This window comes from Trichosurus vulpecula, chromosome 4 (assembly GCF_011100635.1).
Source record: "Trichosurus vulpecula isolate mTriVul1 chromosome 4, mTriVul1.pri, whole genome shotgun sequence".
NCBI lineage: Eukaryota > Metazoa > Chordata > Mammalia > Diprotodontia > Phalangeridae > Trichosurus > Trichosurus vulpecula.
The window spans coordinates 361676098-361695464 of record NC_050576.1 but is presented as its reverse complement, the minus strand read 5'-3'; the positions used below and the strand labels follow the sequence as shown (position 1 = coordinate 361695464).

The following is a 19367-nucleotide window of genomic DNA, read 5'->3' as shown; positions in this document are numbered from 1 at the left end:
GAATTAGGAAAGTAAAAGCTGATGACTCCATGGGGAAAGGGGATGGGGGGGAGTGGGGTGACAGAAGAGAGGGCTGACTGGGGAATGGGGCAATAAGAATATATGCCATCTTGGAGGGGGGAAGGTAGAAATGGGGAGAAAATTTGTAACTCAAAATCTTATGGAAATCAATGTTGAAAACTAAAATATTAAATAATAAAATGTGGATTTTTTTTTTTTTTGCTGTCACGGGGGCAGACCATAGACACGTAGAATTGAAGAGAGGGAATTAAAAAAAACACCCAAATCGTCATGGCTTCCTCAATGAAAAACGTAGTCAGCACAGGAAAGGCACCACAAGCCATCGGTCCCTACAGGCTCTTGTAAATGTGGGAGAAACTCTCAAGGCTGGAGCCTGTGACTTCAGTAATGTTTTTAAGGGTAGTTTTCCAGCCAGATCTACCTACCAAGTTGCTGCTTTGCCTCTTGGAGCTCATATGGAAATTGAAGTGATAGCTGTGCAGGGGCCACTCACTTGTGTCTGATTATGAAAAGAAGTCTCATCTGTGCTGACGCTGGCATTTGGGCTGGGACCACCATGGTTTATCTTCTGCTAATTTTAACATGTTTTGTCAAAAATCCTCAGCTTTAACAAAATGGCATTTCAATGATTAACTTTAGAAGTTGTCCCAAGTCAGGGGTAAAAATGGAATTAAAGTTATCACAACTTTAAATTGGAAAGCAGAGAGCCAAACAGAAATAAGAAATCAGCCATCAAAGATGTTTAAGGTATTGTAAAGATTACAGATTGGGTGGAGATGGGGGGAGCCTTGGAACAGTGTTTAAATAGCTTCACTCACATGCCCTGCCACTTATCCTGAAGGATAAAGAGTTGTCATAGTACCATTGATACAAGGCTTCCTAGCTTTTTGGGGGTCATGGACCCCTTTGGTACTCTGCTGATCCCTGTAGACCCCTTCTTTGAGTAAAGAGGGTTGTTTACATTAATAATAAGGAAATGCTAAGAGTTAGAAGTTAGTGAAAATAAAGATATAATCTCTTTCCCTACTCATTTGCCCAGGAGGCCCTTAGGAGTCCATGGACCCCAAGTTAAGAACCCCTGCAGTAGGAGAAATATGACATAGTGGAAAGAGCTCAGATTTGGAATTTGGAAGAACTACATTTGAATGCCAGTTCTGCCACTTACTGTCCATGTGACCTTGGACAAATCACTGAGCCGTAGTTTCCTCATCTCAAACTCACTGGCCCTCAGTTTCTTCTTCTGTAAAAGGGATTATATGGCCTTCGATGTCCCTTTGAATTCTAAATCAATGAGCTGTGAAATGGGGATAATAATTCCTGTCATTCTTCTATCATAGTTAGTCATGGGGATCAAGTTATATGACATTTAAATTACCTCATAAACTAAGATGCTCCTTGAATAGGTTGTTAGTATTAGAAGACAGGAAGGAAGTCAGTGCTTTCCTCTGGACAGAATTATAGAATGGTGGCCAAAGTGGAACTCCCAGAGAGGTATACCAAAAGTAGGAGATACTGTCCAAATACCCACTTAACCAGTGCCCCATGTATTCTGGGAGACTTTATTGTTTTTCAGTCTTGTTCATCAGATAATTCATCTAATGATATTTATATATTTACATTATAAAATCTGGGATCAAAATGTGGATTTCATCATGCTATATGTCATTTATATCATATCATTTATTAGTCATATTACTTATGGTACCTATCTCTGACTTAATACAATGCTAAATAAAAAGCGAAGAAAAATAAAAAATAATAATAATAATAAAATGTGAAAAATAAAAACAATCTTAAGGAAATTATAAAGGAAAACTGCCCCAATATCTTACAGCCAGAGTGTAAAATAGAAATTGAAAGAATCTGCCAATCACCTCCTGAAAGAGATCCCAAAATGAAAACTCTCAGGAATATTATAGCCAAATTCCAAAACTCCCCTGTCAAGGATGAGATATTGAAAGTAGCCAGAAAAAAATTCAAATATTGTAGAGCCACAGTTAGGATCACACAAGATTTATTGACTTCCACATTAAAGGATTGGAGGGCTTGGAAATGATATTCCACAAGGCAAAGGAGCTAGGATTGCAATCAAGAATAATCTACCCAGCAAAAGTGAGTATTCAGGGGAAAATGGATATTTAACGAAATAGAGGGCTTTTAAAGCATTCCTGATGAAAAGACAACCTGAACAGAAAATTTGACATTCAAACACAAGACTCAAGAGAAGCATAAAAAGTTAAACAAAAAATAGAGAAAACATAAGAGACTCATTAAAGTTAAACTACTTACATTACTATATGGGAAAATAAGAAATGTCATTCCAAAGAACTTTATCATTATGAGGGCAGTTAGAAGCTATCTATATAGACAGAAGGCACAGGTGTGAAGCTGATGTTGGGATAATCTCAAAAAAATGAAGATGTGAGAAAGAGGGAAGCACTGGGTTAAAGGGGAAGAGACAGGCAGAGTGGGGGAAATTATCTCACATAAAATAGATGCACAAGAAAATGGGGGAGGGGAGTGGCAGGCAATATCTGAACCTCATTCTCATCAGAATTGGTTCAAAGAGGGAAAAAATACAAATACACATACATACACACACACACACACACACACACACACACACACACAGAGTTAGGTATAGAAATCTATCTTACCAAACAGGGAAATAGGAGGGGAAAGGGATAAGAGAAAGGAAGAGGGATGATAAAAAGGGAGGACAAATTAAAGGAGGCAGTGGTCAGAAACAAAAAAAACCTTTGAGGAGCAACAGGATAAAAAGAGAGCAAGAAGGATAAATAGAAGAAAATAGGATGGAGGGAAATAGAAAATAATCATAGCTGCAAATGTGAATGGGATGAATTCACCCATAAAATAGAAGTGGATAGAAGAATGGATTAGAAACCAGAATCCCACAATATGTTGTTTACAAGAGACTTACTTGAAATAAGAAGATAAACACAGAATTAAAACAAACAAGAGCCATATCTATTATGCTTCAACTGAAGTAAAAAAGATAGGGGTAGCTATTATGATCTCAGATGAAGTAAAAGCAAAATTTAGGCCTAATTAAAAGAGATAATCAGGTAACTACAATTTTATAAAAGGCATTATAGACAATGAAGTAATATTAAAAATTTATAGTGAGTTTCTCTAATAAAAGTCCTCTTTTCTCAAATATATAGGGCAGGGCTGTCCAAAATGTGGCCCAGGGCCCACAGTGCAATTTATGTGACCCACCTACAAGCATAGAAATTTACATAAATGCTTTAGTAAATGAAGCCAAGCTATGGCAGAGCTCTCACTAAAACAGCAAATCAAAATATTGTTTATTGCTTCAATAAAAACCTAAGGTCGGACAGCTCTGATATAGGGAACTAAGTCAAATTCATAAAAATAAGAGCTATTCCCCAGTTGAGAAATTATCAGGGGATATGAATAGGCAGTTTTCAGAAGAAGACATCAAAGCTACAAATAGTCATAAGAAAAATGCTCTAAATCACTATTGATTCAAGAGATGCAAGTTAAAGTAACTCTGAGGCTAACATGACAAAAAAGGAAAATAGCAAAAGCTGGAGTCGATGTGGAAAAAATAGATACGCTGATGAACTGCTGGAGTTGTGAACTGGTCCAACCATTTTGGAGAAAAATGTGGAACTATGCCCAAAGGTCTTTAAAAATGCATACCTTTTGACCGAACAATACCACTAGGTATGATAGAGGATAGCCACTACAGAGTATAAATTGAAGAGGAATTTACTGTGGATGGTGAGGCTCTCCAGATGCTCCTAGATGACATTGTTGCTAGTTAAATCAAGCTGGTTTAATAATATCTGCTTAATGAAGCAAAAGGCAGTACAGCATAATGGAAAGAGAACTGTCTTTAAAACCAGAAAGACTAGAGTTCAAGTCCTGCATCTGAAAGATATTCACTACATGACTCTGGGCAAGTCACTTAACCTCCTAGTGCTCTCCCTCAGGCTATAAGTTGCAGAGAATTACAACGGAATTGGTAGAGGAAATTTCCTTATCTTAAAACTCTCATATTAATGAAATGTGAGATCTAGTCCCTATTCCCTAAGAGAAAGGAATGTAGGCATATAACTCAAGATCAAAATCAGGGACAGAAGAATGTTTACAAATATATAAAAATAAAACACACAGGATAACAAAAGAAATCAAATATACTGAAATATAGTTATCAAAATTTTTTTTCAAAGTTCACAGACCCCAAGAACCCATGCTGTAGGGTTATGTTTTTTCTCCAACATTTGCCTGGTTGAAGTTAACTAAATTCTTGGGATATGAGGAAGCATAGATGTGTTGGACCAATGCAGGCTAGGCTAGAATGCAGACCCAGAGTGCCTACCTTTATTCTAAGGAGAAAACTTAAGCTAGTATAAATTTGGACTCAGTGCTCTTAAACTAAGAGAAACTGAGTCATCCTGATGTAAACATATAATAGAATATATTAAGTATTCTCAGCAAATAGGCATAGAATGGAGAGATAAAAGAGCAAGAAAAATCTAGAATAAACTGAGACCTCAGACAAGCTTGGCAGTGGGGTTGGGTGAGGGGTTCAGCTGAGAGACAGGAGAGATACATTAAAGATCCTCTGCCAGATGGCTAAGGAACAAGCTATCTGCAGGCATGCAAAATACTCACCAAGCTAAAGAAAATGCCTTTGTTTTCCTTTCCCTCACATAGAGCTGTGGCTTCATCCATCTTCACTGATCTCAGTGGCTCATCCAGTCTTTAGTCTTCTACATGACACCAGTCGCCACACTTCAGAAATGCATAGTCCACTTAAAGATCAGGCTCCTCTCAGAAAGCAGCCCGAGACAACAGAATTAATCACTTACATACACGTGAGGGCAGCTCCCAGATCTGCCTTTAAATCTAAAATGTCCCATGTAACTTGGATTATAATCATTAGAGAGACTGCCACAAATGCAATCAAATAATAAAATTGAACACAAACTGGATTAAGTTCCAGAATCAGCTATCTGTAGGTAGGTTTAACCAAAGGAAATGTCTTCCAATGTGACAGCACTATTCTTATGATTTACTTTGACACAGGTTCCCTCTATCTTTACATTGCATGCAGTTTTTGTCTAAATAGAAAAGTCTTTTGACACTTTACTTCTCATCTATCCTCTCACAATGTTTTGAACTACAGCTGCCTAAATTATTACCCTTCCATAGCTCATGCTCAGATTCACAATTCCTTGGGAGGGAGGGAGGGAGGGAGGGAAGGAGGGAAGGAAAGGAGGAAGAGAAGAAGGGAGGGAGGGAAGGAGGGAAGAATTGGGGAAGGGGGAGGAGAAAAGGGAGGCAGTGAAGGGGCAAAAGGAAGGAGGATCAGGAGGAAATACTTCATGTTGAATGAATTCAACATTCAGGTTGAGCTTTAAAAAAACAGGCAGGCATTCAGCAGGCAAAGGGGAGTTAGGAGATTAGGGGAAGGGACTTTTGCCACATAATGAGAAGGCAAAACTCGTTGGAAAAGACCCTAATGTTGGGAGATATTGAAAGCAAAAGGAGAAGGGAATGGCAGAGGATGAGGTGGATAGATACTGTCATGGAAGCAAGGAACATGAGCTTGGACATTCTTCAGGAGATAGTGGAAGATGGAAGGGCCTGGCATGCTGTGTTCCAAGGAGTAAGAGTCAGACACAACTGAACAAATAAACAACAAAAACAACATGAGAGGGAATAAGCATTTCTTAAGTGACTACTATGTGCCAGATACTATGCTAATCCCTTTACAAATATTATTTCATTTTTAAGTCTGGGCAATAGTTGCTATTAATATTCCCAATTTACAATTGAGGGAAATGAGGCAGAGAACTCAGGTGAATTGTTCAGCCACACAGCTAGCAAATGTCTGAGGCAAAGTTTGAAGTCACATTTTTCTGGCTCCAGGTCTAGCACTCTATCCACTATGCCACCTAGACAACCAATGCTCTATAAGTCACAATCCATTTGACCTGCAGTGACCCAGAGAATTTCCACACAGAATTTTCCACACTGGTGAAATCATAGGTCCAGACCAAATTTCGTTTGACATAAATTTCTGGGTTATGACATGCCATTCAAACAAACACAGACATATCTTTTAAAGCCAAATAAATCATTTCTAGACTGTCCATTGTTTTAGCTATTATTCTAGTCTCCTTCCCTTCACTATTATAATCTAGTTGGAGGCAGCTAAGTGTAATAGTAAATACAGCTCTGGGTCAAGAGTCAGGAAGACCTGAGCTCAATCCCATCCTTAGAAATTTACTAGCTGTGTGACCCTGGGCAAGTCACTCAGCTTCTGTTTGCTTAAATTGCCTCAACTGTAATAATAGCACCTACTTCCCAGGGTTGTTATGAGAATTAAATGAGTGAACATTTGGGTTTTTGTATATATTTAATATTTAATTTTTCTACAGTTACATGTAAAAACAATTTTTTTAAACTTTGAGATCCAAATTCTCTCCCTTCCTCCCCACCTCCCTCAATGAGAAGGCAAGCAATTCAATATAAGTTATATATTTGTAGTCATGCAGAACATATCCATAATAGTCATGTTGTGAAAGAAAACATAGAAAAACTCAAGAAAAATAAAGTGGAAAAAAACCCCAGAATTTGCTTCAATCTGTATTCAGACACCATCAGTTCTTTCTCTGGGAATGGATAGCATTTTTCATCCTAAACCCTTCAGTTGTCATGGATCGTTGTATTGCTGAGAATAGCTAAGTCATTCACAGCTGATCATCATAGAATATTGCTGTTACTTTGTAACATCGTACATTTCCCTTTGCATCAATCCATGTAAGTCTTTCTAGGTTTTTCTGAGAGCATCCTGCTCATCATTTCTTATAGTACAATAGTATTCAATCATAATGATGTACCACAACTTATTTAGCTATTCCCTAATTGATGTGCAACCCCTCAATTTCTAATCCTTTACCCCCAGAAAAGAATTGCTATCAATATTTTTGTACCTATGGGTCCTTTTTGTTTTTTTAATCAATGAGAGAATATTTGTAAAGCACTTAACACGGTACCTGGCACATAGTAGGTACTTAATAAATGCTTGCTTCCTTACTTTGTAGTTGACTATAGTTCTAACAGGAACCTTTCACATAAAGACCAGTTACATGATCTACCATTCAGTCATTTAAGTTTTTCGTAAATTAAATAGGAAAATCCTTGTTTACAAATTCCTTATCTCTTATTTATCCCATTAATCTATCTTCCTTTCCTAATGGTTTTTCCTCCAAATCTCTTGGCATTCACTTATCCTCTGATTCATGTACTCTACTTCACAAACCTTGAGTAATATATACAAGACTCCAGTGACAGAGCTTAAAAGATTTGAGGCACTTTTCATTGTAGCTCTCAGGCATGATTATGTTAAAGAGAGGAGAAAAAGAACACTTTGCATTTAACTTCACTGAAACCACTCATTCCATAAAATTGGATGATTCAAACCATGTGCTGTAGAAGAAATAATACTGGATTTGAATCAAAAGACCTAAGTTCACTTTCCAGCAATACCTGCTTCCCAGAGTGTGATGTTAGGCAAGTGACTTCATCTTTCTGACTCCAAAAAAAGAGGTCGGACTAAATGATCTCTAAGGCACTTCCCAGTGCTGACCTGTACGCCTATAGGAACAAGAGAAATTTGTGCTACAGAAGTACCATTTCTACTCCTGATTCCAGCTAATTCGAACTATGAAGCAGCAAAGACAATTCTACAAACCACATATTATCCTTTTGTAGTCTTAATTATTATGACAAAAAATAAATTCAGTTGTTTCATATCAAAATGTCAATATTTTGATAGATTGATGAACTCATCAATACAAGAACTCCAAATAATGAAGATCACAACCTAAACTTCTCAATCTCTGCAACTCTTTCCCATGTCATTCTATAAATCCTCCAAAAGGGGGTCACCCAAAATGCTAAAAGCCTCTCTCTACAGATCTTGACATCAATGGATACATCTTCAACAAGCAAACTATCCACGGGTTTTGCCTTTCTTTTACCATACGACTGGTCAACCTTCTAAGATCATTTATCTCCTGGATGATATGCTTTATGTCTTTTTTTCCTATGAAACCATCACTTGGTGATATTTACACCCACTATTTTCCTTTCTTTGCTCTTTGAATGATTGCAATTTTAATTCTTTTGAGATTGTGTGTCTCTCAGATATATATCATCACCGACAAATTATTGATGCTACAAAGAGGGCTTTTGTTTCTAGTAAAAACTTGTTATTAAAAAAGCTATGTAATTTCCCCAAAGCAATCTAGCCTGATCTCTTTTTGCTTCAATTCTGGATGTAACTCTTTGTCTATTTGAAGTATCTATCCACAATACATATGATCATGGACCAGCTCTATAGGTTGTCCACCTAATCAATATCAGTCTGGACAATAGGCATTCTTCATGTACTCATTTTTTCTTGTTTGGATTGCAATACTAAACTCTTGAGTGGTTATAGATCTCATTTAGGAGGCTCTACAGTGTTCCAGGGCTTGATGTATTCACCATCTACAGGGAATCCCTCTTCCATCTGGACTCAGCCCAACATCATCCATGACAATACAAACAACATTTGGTCTAGCTCTTCTTTGTTTTCTTTAGAGCCATTTCTGTTTCCTCATGCAGCACATTAGTATGACATGAGGGTACTAACCTTGTGGCTGCACTATCACTGATGGCCAAAAGAAGTTGTTTCCTTCTCCCTCTCTCTCCCATTGATATCCTTCCAATTTTATCCTTAAATGTCCTTGGTATTATTTGACTAAATTCATCCTCAAAAATCTTTCTGCAACAAGTTTCCCTCCACTCCATTGTACTACTTTATCAGCTACATAGTACAGTGAATAAATTACTGGAGTTGGAGTCAAATAAGTTCTGAGTTCAAATCCTACCTCAAATACTGACAAGCTGCGTGACTCTGGACAAGTCATTTAACCTCTCTCAGCCTCAACTTCCTCATTGTAAAATTGGGATGATAATGATAGCACCTAACTCATAGGGTTATTATGAGGATCAAATGATATACCAATGTGCTTTTCAAATCTTGAGACAACATGGAAATGCTAGGTCTAAATTGTTATAATTATTATGAAGGGACACTGCTCATAATCCCCCAATCTTCACTATAAGATTTTTAAATGACTTTATATTCTAATCCAGGACTATTTTTTGCTGTCACATCTCTCCACCTGGCAAAGAGATCAAATATTTGCTGTTGAGGCAAGCTTTTTTTTAGTCTCCTCACTGTGGCAGATGATTTACATAAGTTAAAATTCCTTAAGAAATGGTGATAGTCTGCATTAGTGTCAATTCTTTTATCACTTCTCATTTTCAGAATCAACATCTTTCTTAAATAAGTGTAGTTAATTGAATTGTGTTAAATATTTTTATTTTCCTTCTAATTTGGTATTGATTTTGATTTTTCTTCTATATGTTGGTATTCTGATTACATAGAGATAGGCAATTGAAATATGACTCACCTATCAATAACCAACTATTTGCTGTTCCAATATAATCAATTTAATTTGGGGAATTTTTTATATCCTTTCTAAGCCTAGAAGCTTATATTTTTTCCTATAAATATGAATATTAATGACAGTGCTAAGCTTCAGTATAACATACAAACCTTTTACTTCTCTTCCTTGCTCCTACCCATGCTTTCCAACATACTTTTTGTCAACCTTCCCCTATGCTTACCTTTATATTGAAGTCTGAGTATTAAAGTATATGTTAATTTACTTTAGAGGATTGTATTAAGTTCTTTGGAGAACTGCTCTATCTATTCATCCTTTGCAATTATATGCTGGCCCATAAACTGCAATTATTTTCATGGTACCTTTTTTTGCAGTACTTAATATGAGTACTAAAGTATGAGATGACCAAATGTCCCATGAAATGATGTTTCTTGTTGCCTTTCAGTGCTCAGGTAAAATGAACTCCTGCATTTGCCTCTCTGCAAAAAGCCTGTGCATTATTCTTCTAATTAGCTGCAACTACTTTTTGACTTTTATTTTCATTTATAGCAAGACTATCAAGAGAGATATACCTTGTGACTCCATTAACATGCCTACTCTATAGTCACTGGACAAAGATTTCACTTTTGGAGCATCAACAACTCAGTAAATCTTTTAGACAATCTAAAAACTTTGTGATTCTTAGTACCCTTTGTACCCTTGGTACCCCTTTTCTACCACTCAGTCACTATCACAGTAGATGTAGAAAGGGGCTGCATCAAGTTATGGAACATTTCATATTTTTCTTTGTTGTGTAGTTTGCCATGGCCAAAAATATTCCTGACCAAATGGTTAGTCTCCTGACAATGAGCTTGCTTCTTCATACTAAGCAACCTTGTTCCTTAGAAAGCAAACAATCTCTTGCTAAGAACACACTCAAAGACTTTACAGGATAATATAACTTTCCAGAGCTTGTACTCCATTTGCGAAGCATTCAAAGTTACTGGGCCATTACTACATGCTGATGAGGCATAGGAATAGGATTTGGGAAATTGAAAAAGAATTTCAAGGTAAATACTGACTCCTCTATGTTATGGAGATAATAATCCTGGGTTCTTGAAGGTATCAGTTGAGCATAAGCTCTGGCAGGTCATACCAACCTGGAAAAGTTTCTGGCATAGGCCCAATAACAGATGCTATACTTGTCATCAAAGGACCAGCTAATTTCAATGAAGATGATCATCAGACTGATCATAGGGTTGATTTGTTTCTAACACACCAACTCTGAAAGCCTTTCTACTACTACTCATCCTCTCCAAGAAATGTTGCATTAAACAATGGTTGATGCGATAAATCTTTCTACCATATCACTGAAGACATGAAATCTATGCTTGCAGAAGGGATTCCCATATCCATAAAAGCACAAGTCAATGAAGTACATCATACTGTACGCTTACACAGTATTATAGGACATAGAATATAAATTTGAAAGGACTAAGGGAAATTCCAAAATAAAAAGTCATAAAAGTAGATAGTGTAGATGTCAACAGTTACAACATAGAAAGAACAATACTGGAAACATCCAATAATTCTCCAAAGAAAACAATAAGGAAAGGAGAACATAAGCTTCTTGAGGAAGGGACTATTTTTGTTTTGTCTTTGTATCTATAGGAAATAGGGCAGTACAATTAATAAAGGCTTATCAAAAGGAACATAGTCATAAATACCACTTATGGCCTTATATAGCCATATACCAATGCATAGAGGAGTAATTTTTTTTAAAGAACTTGACATTTTAAAACAAGGGGGAGATATTTATATTGCTTATTACGTGTCACATATCCTCAGAACTAGTCATTATGACAAGGATATCATAGATCCTTGGTGTATGGAACTAGACATTATGACAATTATCCCTCATTCAAAAGGTGAATATATCATACTGTACTGTCAAAAAGGTATATACAAACACATATGTATATGTATGTATGTATGTATGTATGTATGTATGTATGGAGAGAAAGAGGGGAGGGAGAGGGGGAGAGCAATCTATGAACCTGAGAGTAGAAATAGGGCATAGAAAATTTGGGTTAAGAAGAAAGGAGAGAGAAACATAAGTAGTTATGGGAGGAGGCTACTACAGAACTCCTAGCCATATGGAAAATTAAAATGACTCTTTCCAACCAAAAACTAGCACAGGACCACGATATAATAGTGACAGGAGACTTTACCTCTTCACACATTTGCTAAAAAAAGCTTTTGCTACTGACTAATTTTGCTAATAGTTTCACCTCTTAGAAAATAAATGTTGGGGCAGCTAGGTGGCATGGTGAGTAGAGCACTAGCCCTGGAGTCGGGAGGACCTGAGTTCAAATCCAGTCTCAGACATTTGACACTTAGTAGCTGTGTGACCTTGGGCAAGTCACTTAGCCCCAATTGCCTTGCCTTCCCCCCTCCAAAAAACAAATAAAAAAATTTTAAAAAAAGAAATGAAATGTTGTAGAAACTACTATACTAGCCAATGCAAACCACAGAAAAACTGATTGATGAAGCCAAAATGACAGCAAACCTGAGTGAAAATGTACCACAAGCTTCTGCCTTTACCATTTCTAACCCAACAGATATTCAGCATGTTACCTCTACTATTCTTCTTTAATGCTATGTTCAGTCACTTTTAGAGGCATGAGGTGCAGCAGAGCAACCAAAGTCAGAAGTGTGAGACAGGAAGAGCGATGGTACAGAAGTAGAAATAAGAAATGTGCCATAAGACTCAAGATAGACAAATTTTGCCCAAGATTACAAACAGAGATAACTTTTTCTCCCACTATGACAACCAAGACTAACCTTCTAGCTGATCTGGGCTTTGTTGTATACATTTGTAAAGTGAGAAAATTAGACAGTGATCTCTATGGAATCTTCCAGGTTTATATAATACCATGCTTCTAAAGTACTTGACAAAGTTTTGTTGTGTGTGTGGTTTGTTTGTTTTTTTGCCAGAAACTACAGATCAGTTGGTTTGACATCTATTTGTAAAAAATCAGAGAATGCATTATTAAATAGACTCTGCCGAGACCATGAAGGGCAGCACCAATGTGGAAGAATGATCTCAGCTATCCCTGCTAGAATTCTACCAGAGGCAATACTATAGGTGACTGAGCTATATAGAGGCCTCTCATGAGGGTTCCTCACTAGCAAGTATTATCATTTGATAGCTGGTGACACAGTGGATAAAGCACTGGGCCTGAAGTCAAGAAGACCGGAGATAAAATCTGGCCTCAGATACTTACTAGCTGTGTTACCCTGGGCAAGTCACTTAACCTTTTTTTGCCTCAGTTAACTCATCTATAAATTGAACTGCAGAAGGAAATGGCAAACTCCTCCAGTATCTTTGCCAAGAAAACCCTGGATGGGGTCATGAAGAGTCAGAACACAACTAAAAACCTGAACAACAACTACCTCACAGGATTGCTGCGAGGATCAAATAAGATAATATTTATAAAGCCACTTAGCACAGTATCTGGCACACAGTAGGCACTATACAAGTGCCTATTCCCTTAATAATTTCTGTATATAATCTCTGATATGAGCTATACGAATGCTTTTATTATTCTTTGATTTATGATTAATTCTGGTCATTCTCTAAGCTTTGTGAATCATGTGCTTTTAAGTGGAGATGGTAACAACACACTGAGGGGTGCAAACAGGAAGCTGCCAGAGAAGTAGATCATTTGACCTTGGCATCAAATGAAAGATTCTCACATAAAAACTCTTAGTAAAAAGGTCCACCCTCTGCTTTGACCCAAGTCTAAAACTATGTCACATAAAGCAGAGATTCTGGAAACAGAGTCAGAGAAGGTACTGTGACCAGAATATCTCTGTATAGCTATGCAGCTAGCACTAACATTATCAATGGTTCTGAAAATCATCCAAATGCAAATGTCATGAGGCATATTTCTTATACAAGTAGTTGGACCCTATCCAGTTTTAGATATTACTGCGCAGAATTAATTTTATAACCTTATCCATTAATGCAATTAATTTTTATAACTTTTAAATTATAGACAGTTTGGATTTTCTATCCATTCATTCTTTGCCTCCTTTGCTCCCACTCTAAGAGGTATTTTTGAGTACCCGGTACAAAGAAACATGTATAAGTGGGTTATCATTATTCATACCGCTACCATATCACCTAGTTCGCCCTCAGAATTGAGCAACAGGTGTCATTAATTATACAAATATAAGACGCTATAAATTCTAAAACTCCAATTCAAAAAGCATTTTTATTACCTACAATATCCCTAAAGACTAAAAAGTACTCTCCAGAGCAAAGAGACAGGGTCCTATCATTAGAATGTGAAGCCCCAACCACCGAAGTCCAGCAGTTTCTTTGTTTTTACAGAGAACTAGAATTCAGAAAAGTTCAAGATATTTAGATTTGAGGATTATTTGTGTAGAAAAAATGCTTAAGCCCATGGGAACAGATGAGATTTCCAAGGGAGAAAATAAAGAGAAGAGGGTCTATGACAGTCCTAGAAGACATTCACTCACAATAAAGGGGCCGGAGGTAGATGATGACCAAGTAAGAGTCTGAGAAGGATTCATCAAACTGGTAGTAGAAAAATCAAGAGAGGACTGTATAAAGCCAAGGAGAAAGAGAATATTTACCTTTCCTTTAACTGTAGCCATCCTACTACAGGAGCCCCTAAATTACCCTATGCCTAACAGAACTGGTCTCCGGAAAAAGGATGTCAATGACTAGGGAACTTATTACTTTTTTTAGTTAACAAAGGATTTTAGAGACTTGCTCCTCTCTTCTGGTAGTTTGTTGATAAAACACAAATTCAGTTCATAAGTAAGTATTGCATCAAGGCTATATTAATCCCTCAGTATAAGGAAGGTTTTCAGCTAGACACTGGAGAGTATAAGATATAATAAGAAAATCATTTCCCTTACCCCTAAAGGTATATTTTCCAATGGATAAAGACGCAGAAATATACTATAAATTTTTAAAACACTAATAAGGAGAGCCAATCTAGATATCTATAAACATGTTTTTTTAAACATTTTCTAGCAATTTTTTTGTACGTGAGATCACATCCAAATTAAGAAACTGATATTTCTGAATGGAAGACTTTTTACATGTCTAAAAGAAAAGAGTTTTGTGTTTTAGGGATTACAATAGTTGAATAAGGAATTGTTTTTTGTATTTTCCTATTTATGGCGAAAGGCTGAACGGTATCTTAGAAAAGAAAATTGAGAGCCAAACTTGGAAACAGGAAGATAGGCTGAAATCCTGACTGTGATACACACTGACTCTGGGACCAGAGAGAAGTCACAACTTCTCAATGTACCAGTCAATTTTCTAAGACCATAAGTTAATAGATGCACACCAATGAATCACACACACACACACACACACACACACACACACACACACAACTTTCAAGGATGAATAACTCCAATAAGCTCAGCTAATTTGTTGTTCAGTCACTTTAGTGTGACTCTTTGTGACCCTATTTAGGGTCTTCTTGGCAAAGATACTGAGTGGTCTGCCATTTCTGAGTTCTCCAGCTCATTTTACAGATGAAGAAACTGAGTCATACAGGGTTAAGTGACTTGCCCAGGGTCACACAGCTAGTATTTGTGACCAGATTTGAACTCAGGAAGAAGAGTTTTCCTGACTCCAGGTCTGGCACTCTATCCACTTTGTCACCTAGCTGCTCCCTATACTCATATACTACATACCAAATGGTATCTATATATCCTTCAGATTACAGCTAGCATACATAAAAATGTCTTCATATGTTTTTCTAAATGCTCCAAATGCACCTTTAGGATTTTATGAATTTCTTTTCCCCTGCAGAATCCTCCTCTTTTAATTTTTTTTAAAGCATTAACAGTTACACATAAACAATTTAATCATGAAAGTATCTCATACCCTACACCAAAAAGGGAGGAAGCCTACAGTACCTTTAAGAAACTTTTGGTAACTGTTTCTTTCTGGAAATAGTAAATAGAATAGCAAAGGGCACCTTGACTACTTCTTCAAGACCTGAAATCAAAATGAGGCATTTAGATCTGCAGTTCTAATCACGTTCACACGTTGTTCCTTTCCACAGAGAATCTTTAGCAACACCATACACTTAAAAGATCAGAGACAGGAAAAAGAGAAGAATACTACCAAGAGGCCCATGCCATTCTAGTGATTTCAAAGCCTTTCTAATAGATATTATTGATATGCATTGCCTTCACACAGTAGGCAGTCAAATTTTTTATTGAATAAATAAACACAACCTTTGAAGCATACCTGATTTATTTAATAGCTTTCTGGAAAGACAGGAAGACTTTGTAAGAGAAAGATATTATACTACCTGTACATATCAATTATAAATCAGTCTTAACTTTGCAACTCTTCCGCACCCCCTGCTGTCTGATCACTGGATGGGCATTTTGAGTCAGGATAGCTCAAAAATTAACCATTGGTGAGTAAGAAGAAATTTAAGAATGGAAGCATTGAAGATGTACATATTTCTAAGTAAAAGAGGATAAATCTAAGAAGTATCTAATTTAAGTTGTTTTTAAAATAAGAGAATAAGGCCCTATGTTTACCATACAGAATTACTATATACCAGGCAAATTCACATTTGCAAAGAAAATGATGGCTGCTAGTAGGTGGGAAGGGGGATAACAGACTGGTTTAAAATATATTTATGGTAAGTAAATATGAATAGACTTTTCCTGAAGGAAATAGGAATAAATGCTTTCAAACCACGCTAAATGAAATACTGTAGTAAAAATGGATTCTACATGAAGATAATGATGAAGAAAAAGATTTTTTTTGAAAAGTAGTAATTAAAATTGGTCATTTGCTTTTGAGACTAGGCAAAATATATCTATGTTTCTTTTGCTTTTTTGCCATTTCATCCATCAGAATTATGTCTCAAATATCTTCATACACCTATGGCTTTGTGTTACATGATTTTAATTCAGCACAGTACTCTCACGAGAATTCATCTGTAAGGCGAATGCCAAGAGGAGTTTAGCATTTCTTTTAATCATAACCATATTGCTCTTTAACATCCATTAGTCCTGAGGAGAGTGAAGTGGCACTTTGCCCAGCTAGCTAAGTGAGTGCTACTATGCTTCTTTTTCACCTTAACTTAAAGCTAAATGAGTCAGTTATATAGAAATGGAACATAGCAATAGATGAAAAAGGAAAGCTGCTACCCTACCAGCATGGCCTCATGGCAATTTTCTGGAACTTTAGATATTAAAGATTATTATTATTCAAGTGATAACACCACAATTTTGGTATTTCACATGTATTTCATGGGTCACCATGCAAAGGTACTCAAAACTGAATAACCTTCACTCTACTGCAGAGTATCAGTTCTCCCTTTGTTATTGTTCAGTTGAGTCTGACTCTTCATGACCCCATTTGGGGTTTTCTGGACAAAGATACTGCAGTGATTTGCCATTTCCCTCTCCAGCTCATCTTACAGATGAGGAAACTGAGGCAAACAGGGTTAAGTGGATTGCCCAAGGTCACCCATAGAGGACCAAACATAGATGCTTCAGGTAACAGCTATAGTAGAGCTCTTAGCTCTTCTTCTTCATTCTTCAAAAGAACACTCAGGTGATTTTCAGAACTTAATCCTAAATTTTTTTTATGGTTCACAAGAGGAGCAAAACATAGGTAGGAATCAAGGGTTGAAAGGCCAATGTATAATGGTCACCACTCCCCAAGCACCCTACCTGTAGCCACCATGGTATTTTTTTAAAAAAACCTATTACTGTTGCAAGTTTACTTTAGCTATTGTGCCTTCATGTTTATTGACAACTAAGAGAGAAATGAAGAAAAATAATTATAGGAAGAACACTAATTTCAAGACATTAAAACTGAAAAGGTACAGAGGAAGTAAAGAATGGTGTTGGATGCTGGGGCTGGTCGAGAGGAGCAGTGAGGATTCCTGCACTTGACAGGTGGTCCTGGGAAAGTCATCTGGATTAACTTGACTTGGCCTCTGTGTCCCCAAATGACCTACTTTGTTTTCAGGGCTACAATGCATCAGAAGCCCAAGATAAAAGTAATAAAGCATCAGCCAGTCTAGATAAGCAAAATAAACTCAAGGTCACAGGTATCCATTGTAAACGCATTAGAAAATTCCAGCAGAAATGGATTTTTACTCAATACCGCCTTCCTTTCTTATTATTTTGGTCTTATGTACATAGCCCAAGGAGTGCGTGATCTATCTAAATGCCAGGAGCTTGTACTTCGCACCAGACCTGCTGCACTGGTGTGTCTAGGCCACGTGTGAAGGAGCCCCACACAACATAAACCTGAAGACAGAGGGACTTCACGCTAAAGTATGATCGAAGTCGGCAATAACCTCAGGTCTACTCCTCTCACTTCCCCTCCGCCTAAAACAGATCCACCTATTCCATATGGAATAGTCTACTGTCCTATTCTCTTCTCTGGATGCACCATACGCTAAAAACTCACCTTCAGAAACTACTCAATAGCTTCCAGAGTGGAGTTAGCAGACAGTCACTGTAGGTTTAAACAAGGAGTACAACCCCCCAAATGGGGCAACTAACAATCCAGGACCAGTGTCTTTTCACTAACTTGAATATGGGTCCAAATTTCGGATTATGCCAACTGTCCTTAACCCCCTTCCCTTCCAAGATTCTCCAGAGCAGAGCAAGGATTGTTGTGATTTAAATTTTTAAGTTTGAGAGAGAATGAATCCCATTTTCTCTATCTAAAATAGAAAGCATCACAAAGACCGTCTCTGCCTGTGAGATAGGATGCCGGGAGGGGGACGCAGGCGAAATTCCACTTCAATTCTAAGCAGGACGCCTATCCAACAGGGCGCACAGGGCACAGGCGCGCTGGCTCCTGTGCTTTCCTCCCGCCAGTCGCCTATCGATTCACGATCCGCTGCGTTAGTGCATTTAAGCCATGGTTCCTATATACTCGGAGCCAGAGCGCCGAACAACCACCTAGCAGGCACAAGTGCAGCCGTAGCCTAGGTGCAGGGAGCAAAAGGATACGTATCACGTCCCAGGAGGCTATCTGAGCACCTGGCACGTCGGACACCGGCCCCGGGCTCTTGCTCACAACCCCAGGCAGAGCTTTAGAAGGGTTTCCACATTCAGGCACCTGCATCAGCCCCCTTCCTAAGAAGGGCCTGTCAGAGGCGCGGGGCTGTGTTGAGCGGCTACAGAAGCAGTCCCGGGACGCGTCTAGATCCGCAGCCAAATCTTGTTCTTTCCCGGCCAGCTCCAGCTGCGCTCGCAACCATAACTGGTCTCCTCCCGCACCCGGAGGCTCCTCACCACCACTCCCTACCTTGTGCCTTACCTGCCCGAGGGGTTTCCGGCAGCCCTTTGACAAGTCCCAGATGCCGCAACTGGAAAAGTTTCCGAACTTCTTCACAGGTCTGCAAATCATCGCCTCTCGCACCAGGGAAAAGGACCAAAAGGATGAGGAAAAAGTCCAAACGCAAGACAGGTCCTCCTTCCATCGCAATTCCAGCAACAGGAGCAGGAGCCCAGACACCCCGGCTTTTCCCAGCAAAAGGACACTATCCACCACTGCCCTCCTCGGACTCACCTGCCTTACCCGGCCCAGTGCAGCCCGGAAAAACACGTCTAGGATCGGAGAGAGTAATCCGAGAATCTTTGCTGGGGAAAGTCGTGAGAAGGGCGGGAGGAGACTCATGCACTGATTTCACCTGAGAGTCCTTTGCTTCCTTGGGATGGCTGCTGAGGCCGAAGAAGCAGCCAGCTGGGACTCTATCTGGTCATTACCACACAGCAGAATGGAGTTTGCATTTATTTGCTTGG

The 19367-nt window shown here is 38.1% G+C and overlaps 1 protein-coding gene across 1 annotated transcript in view; it reads right to left on the bottom strand.

Annotated features, from left to right (window-relative positions):
• GPC5 (glypican 5) overlaps window positions 1-19045 on the bottom strand; it is a 1045029-nt gene extending 1025984 nt beyond the window's left edge. Inside the window, exon 1 of the mRNA XM_036755769.1 lies at window positions 18883-19045. Within this exon, the coding sequence (XP_036611664.1) occupies window positions 18883-19045 (163 nt within the window). The remainder of the gene's footprint in view (window positions 1-18882) is intronic.
• Between the last annotated feature and the right edge of the window lie 322 nt (window positions 19046-19367).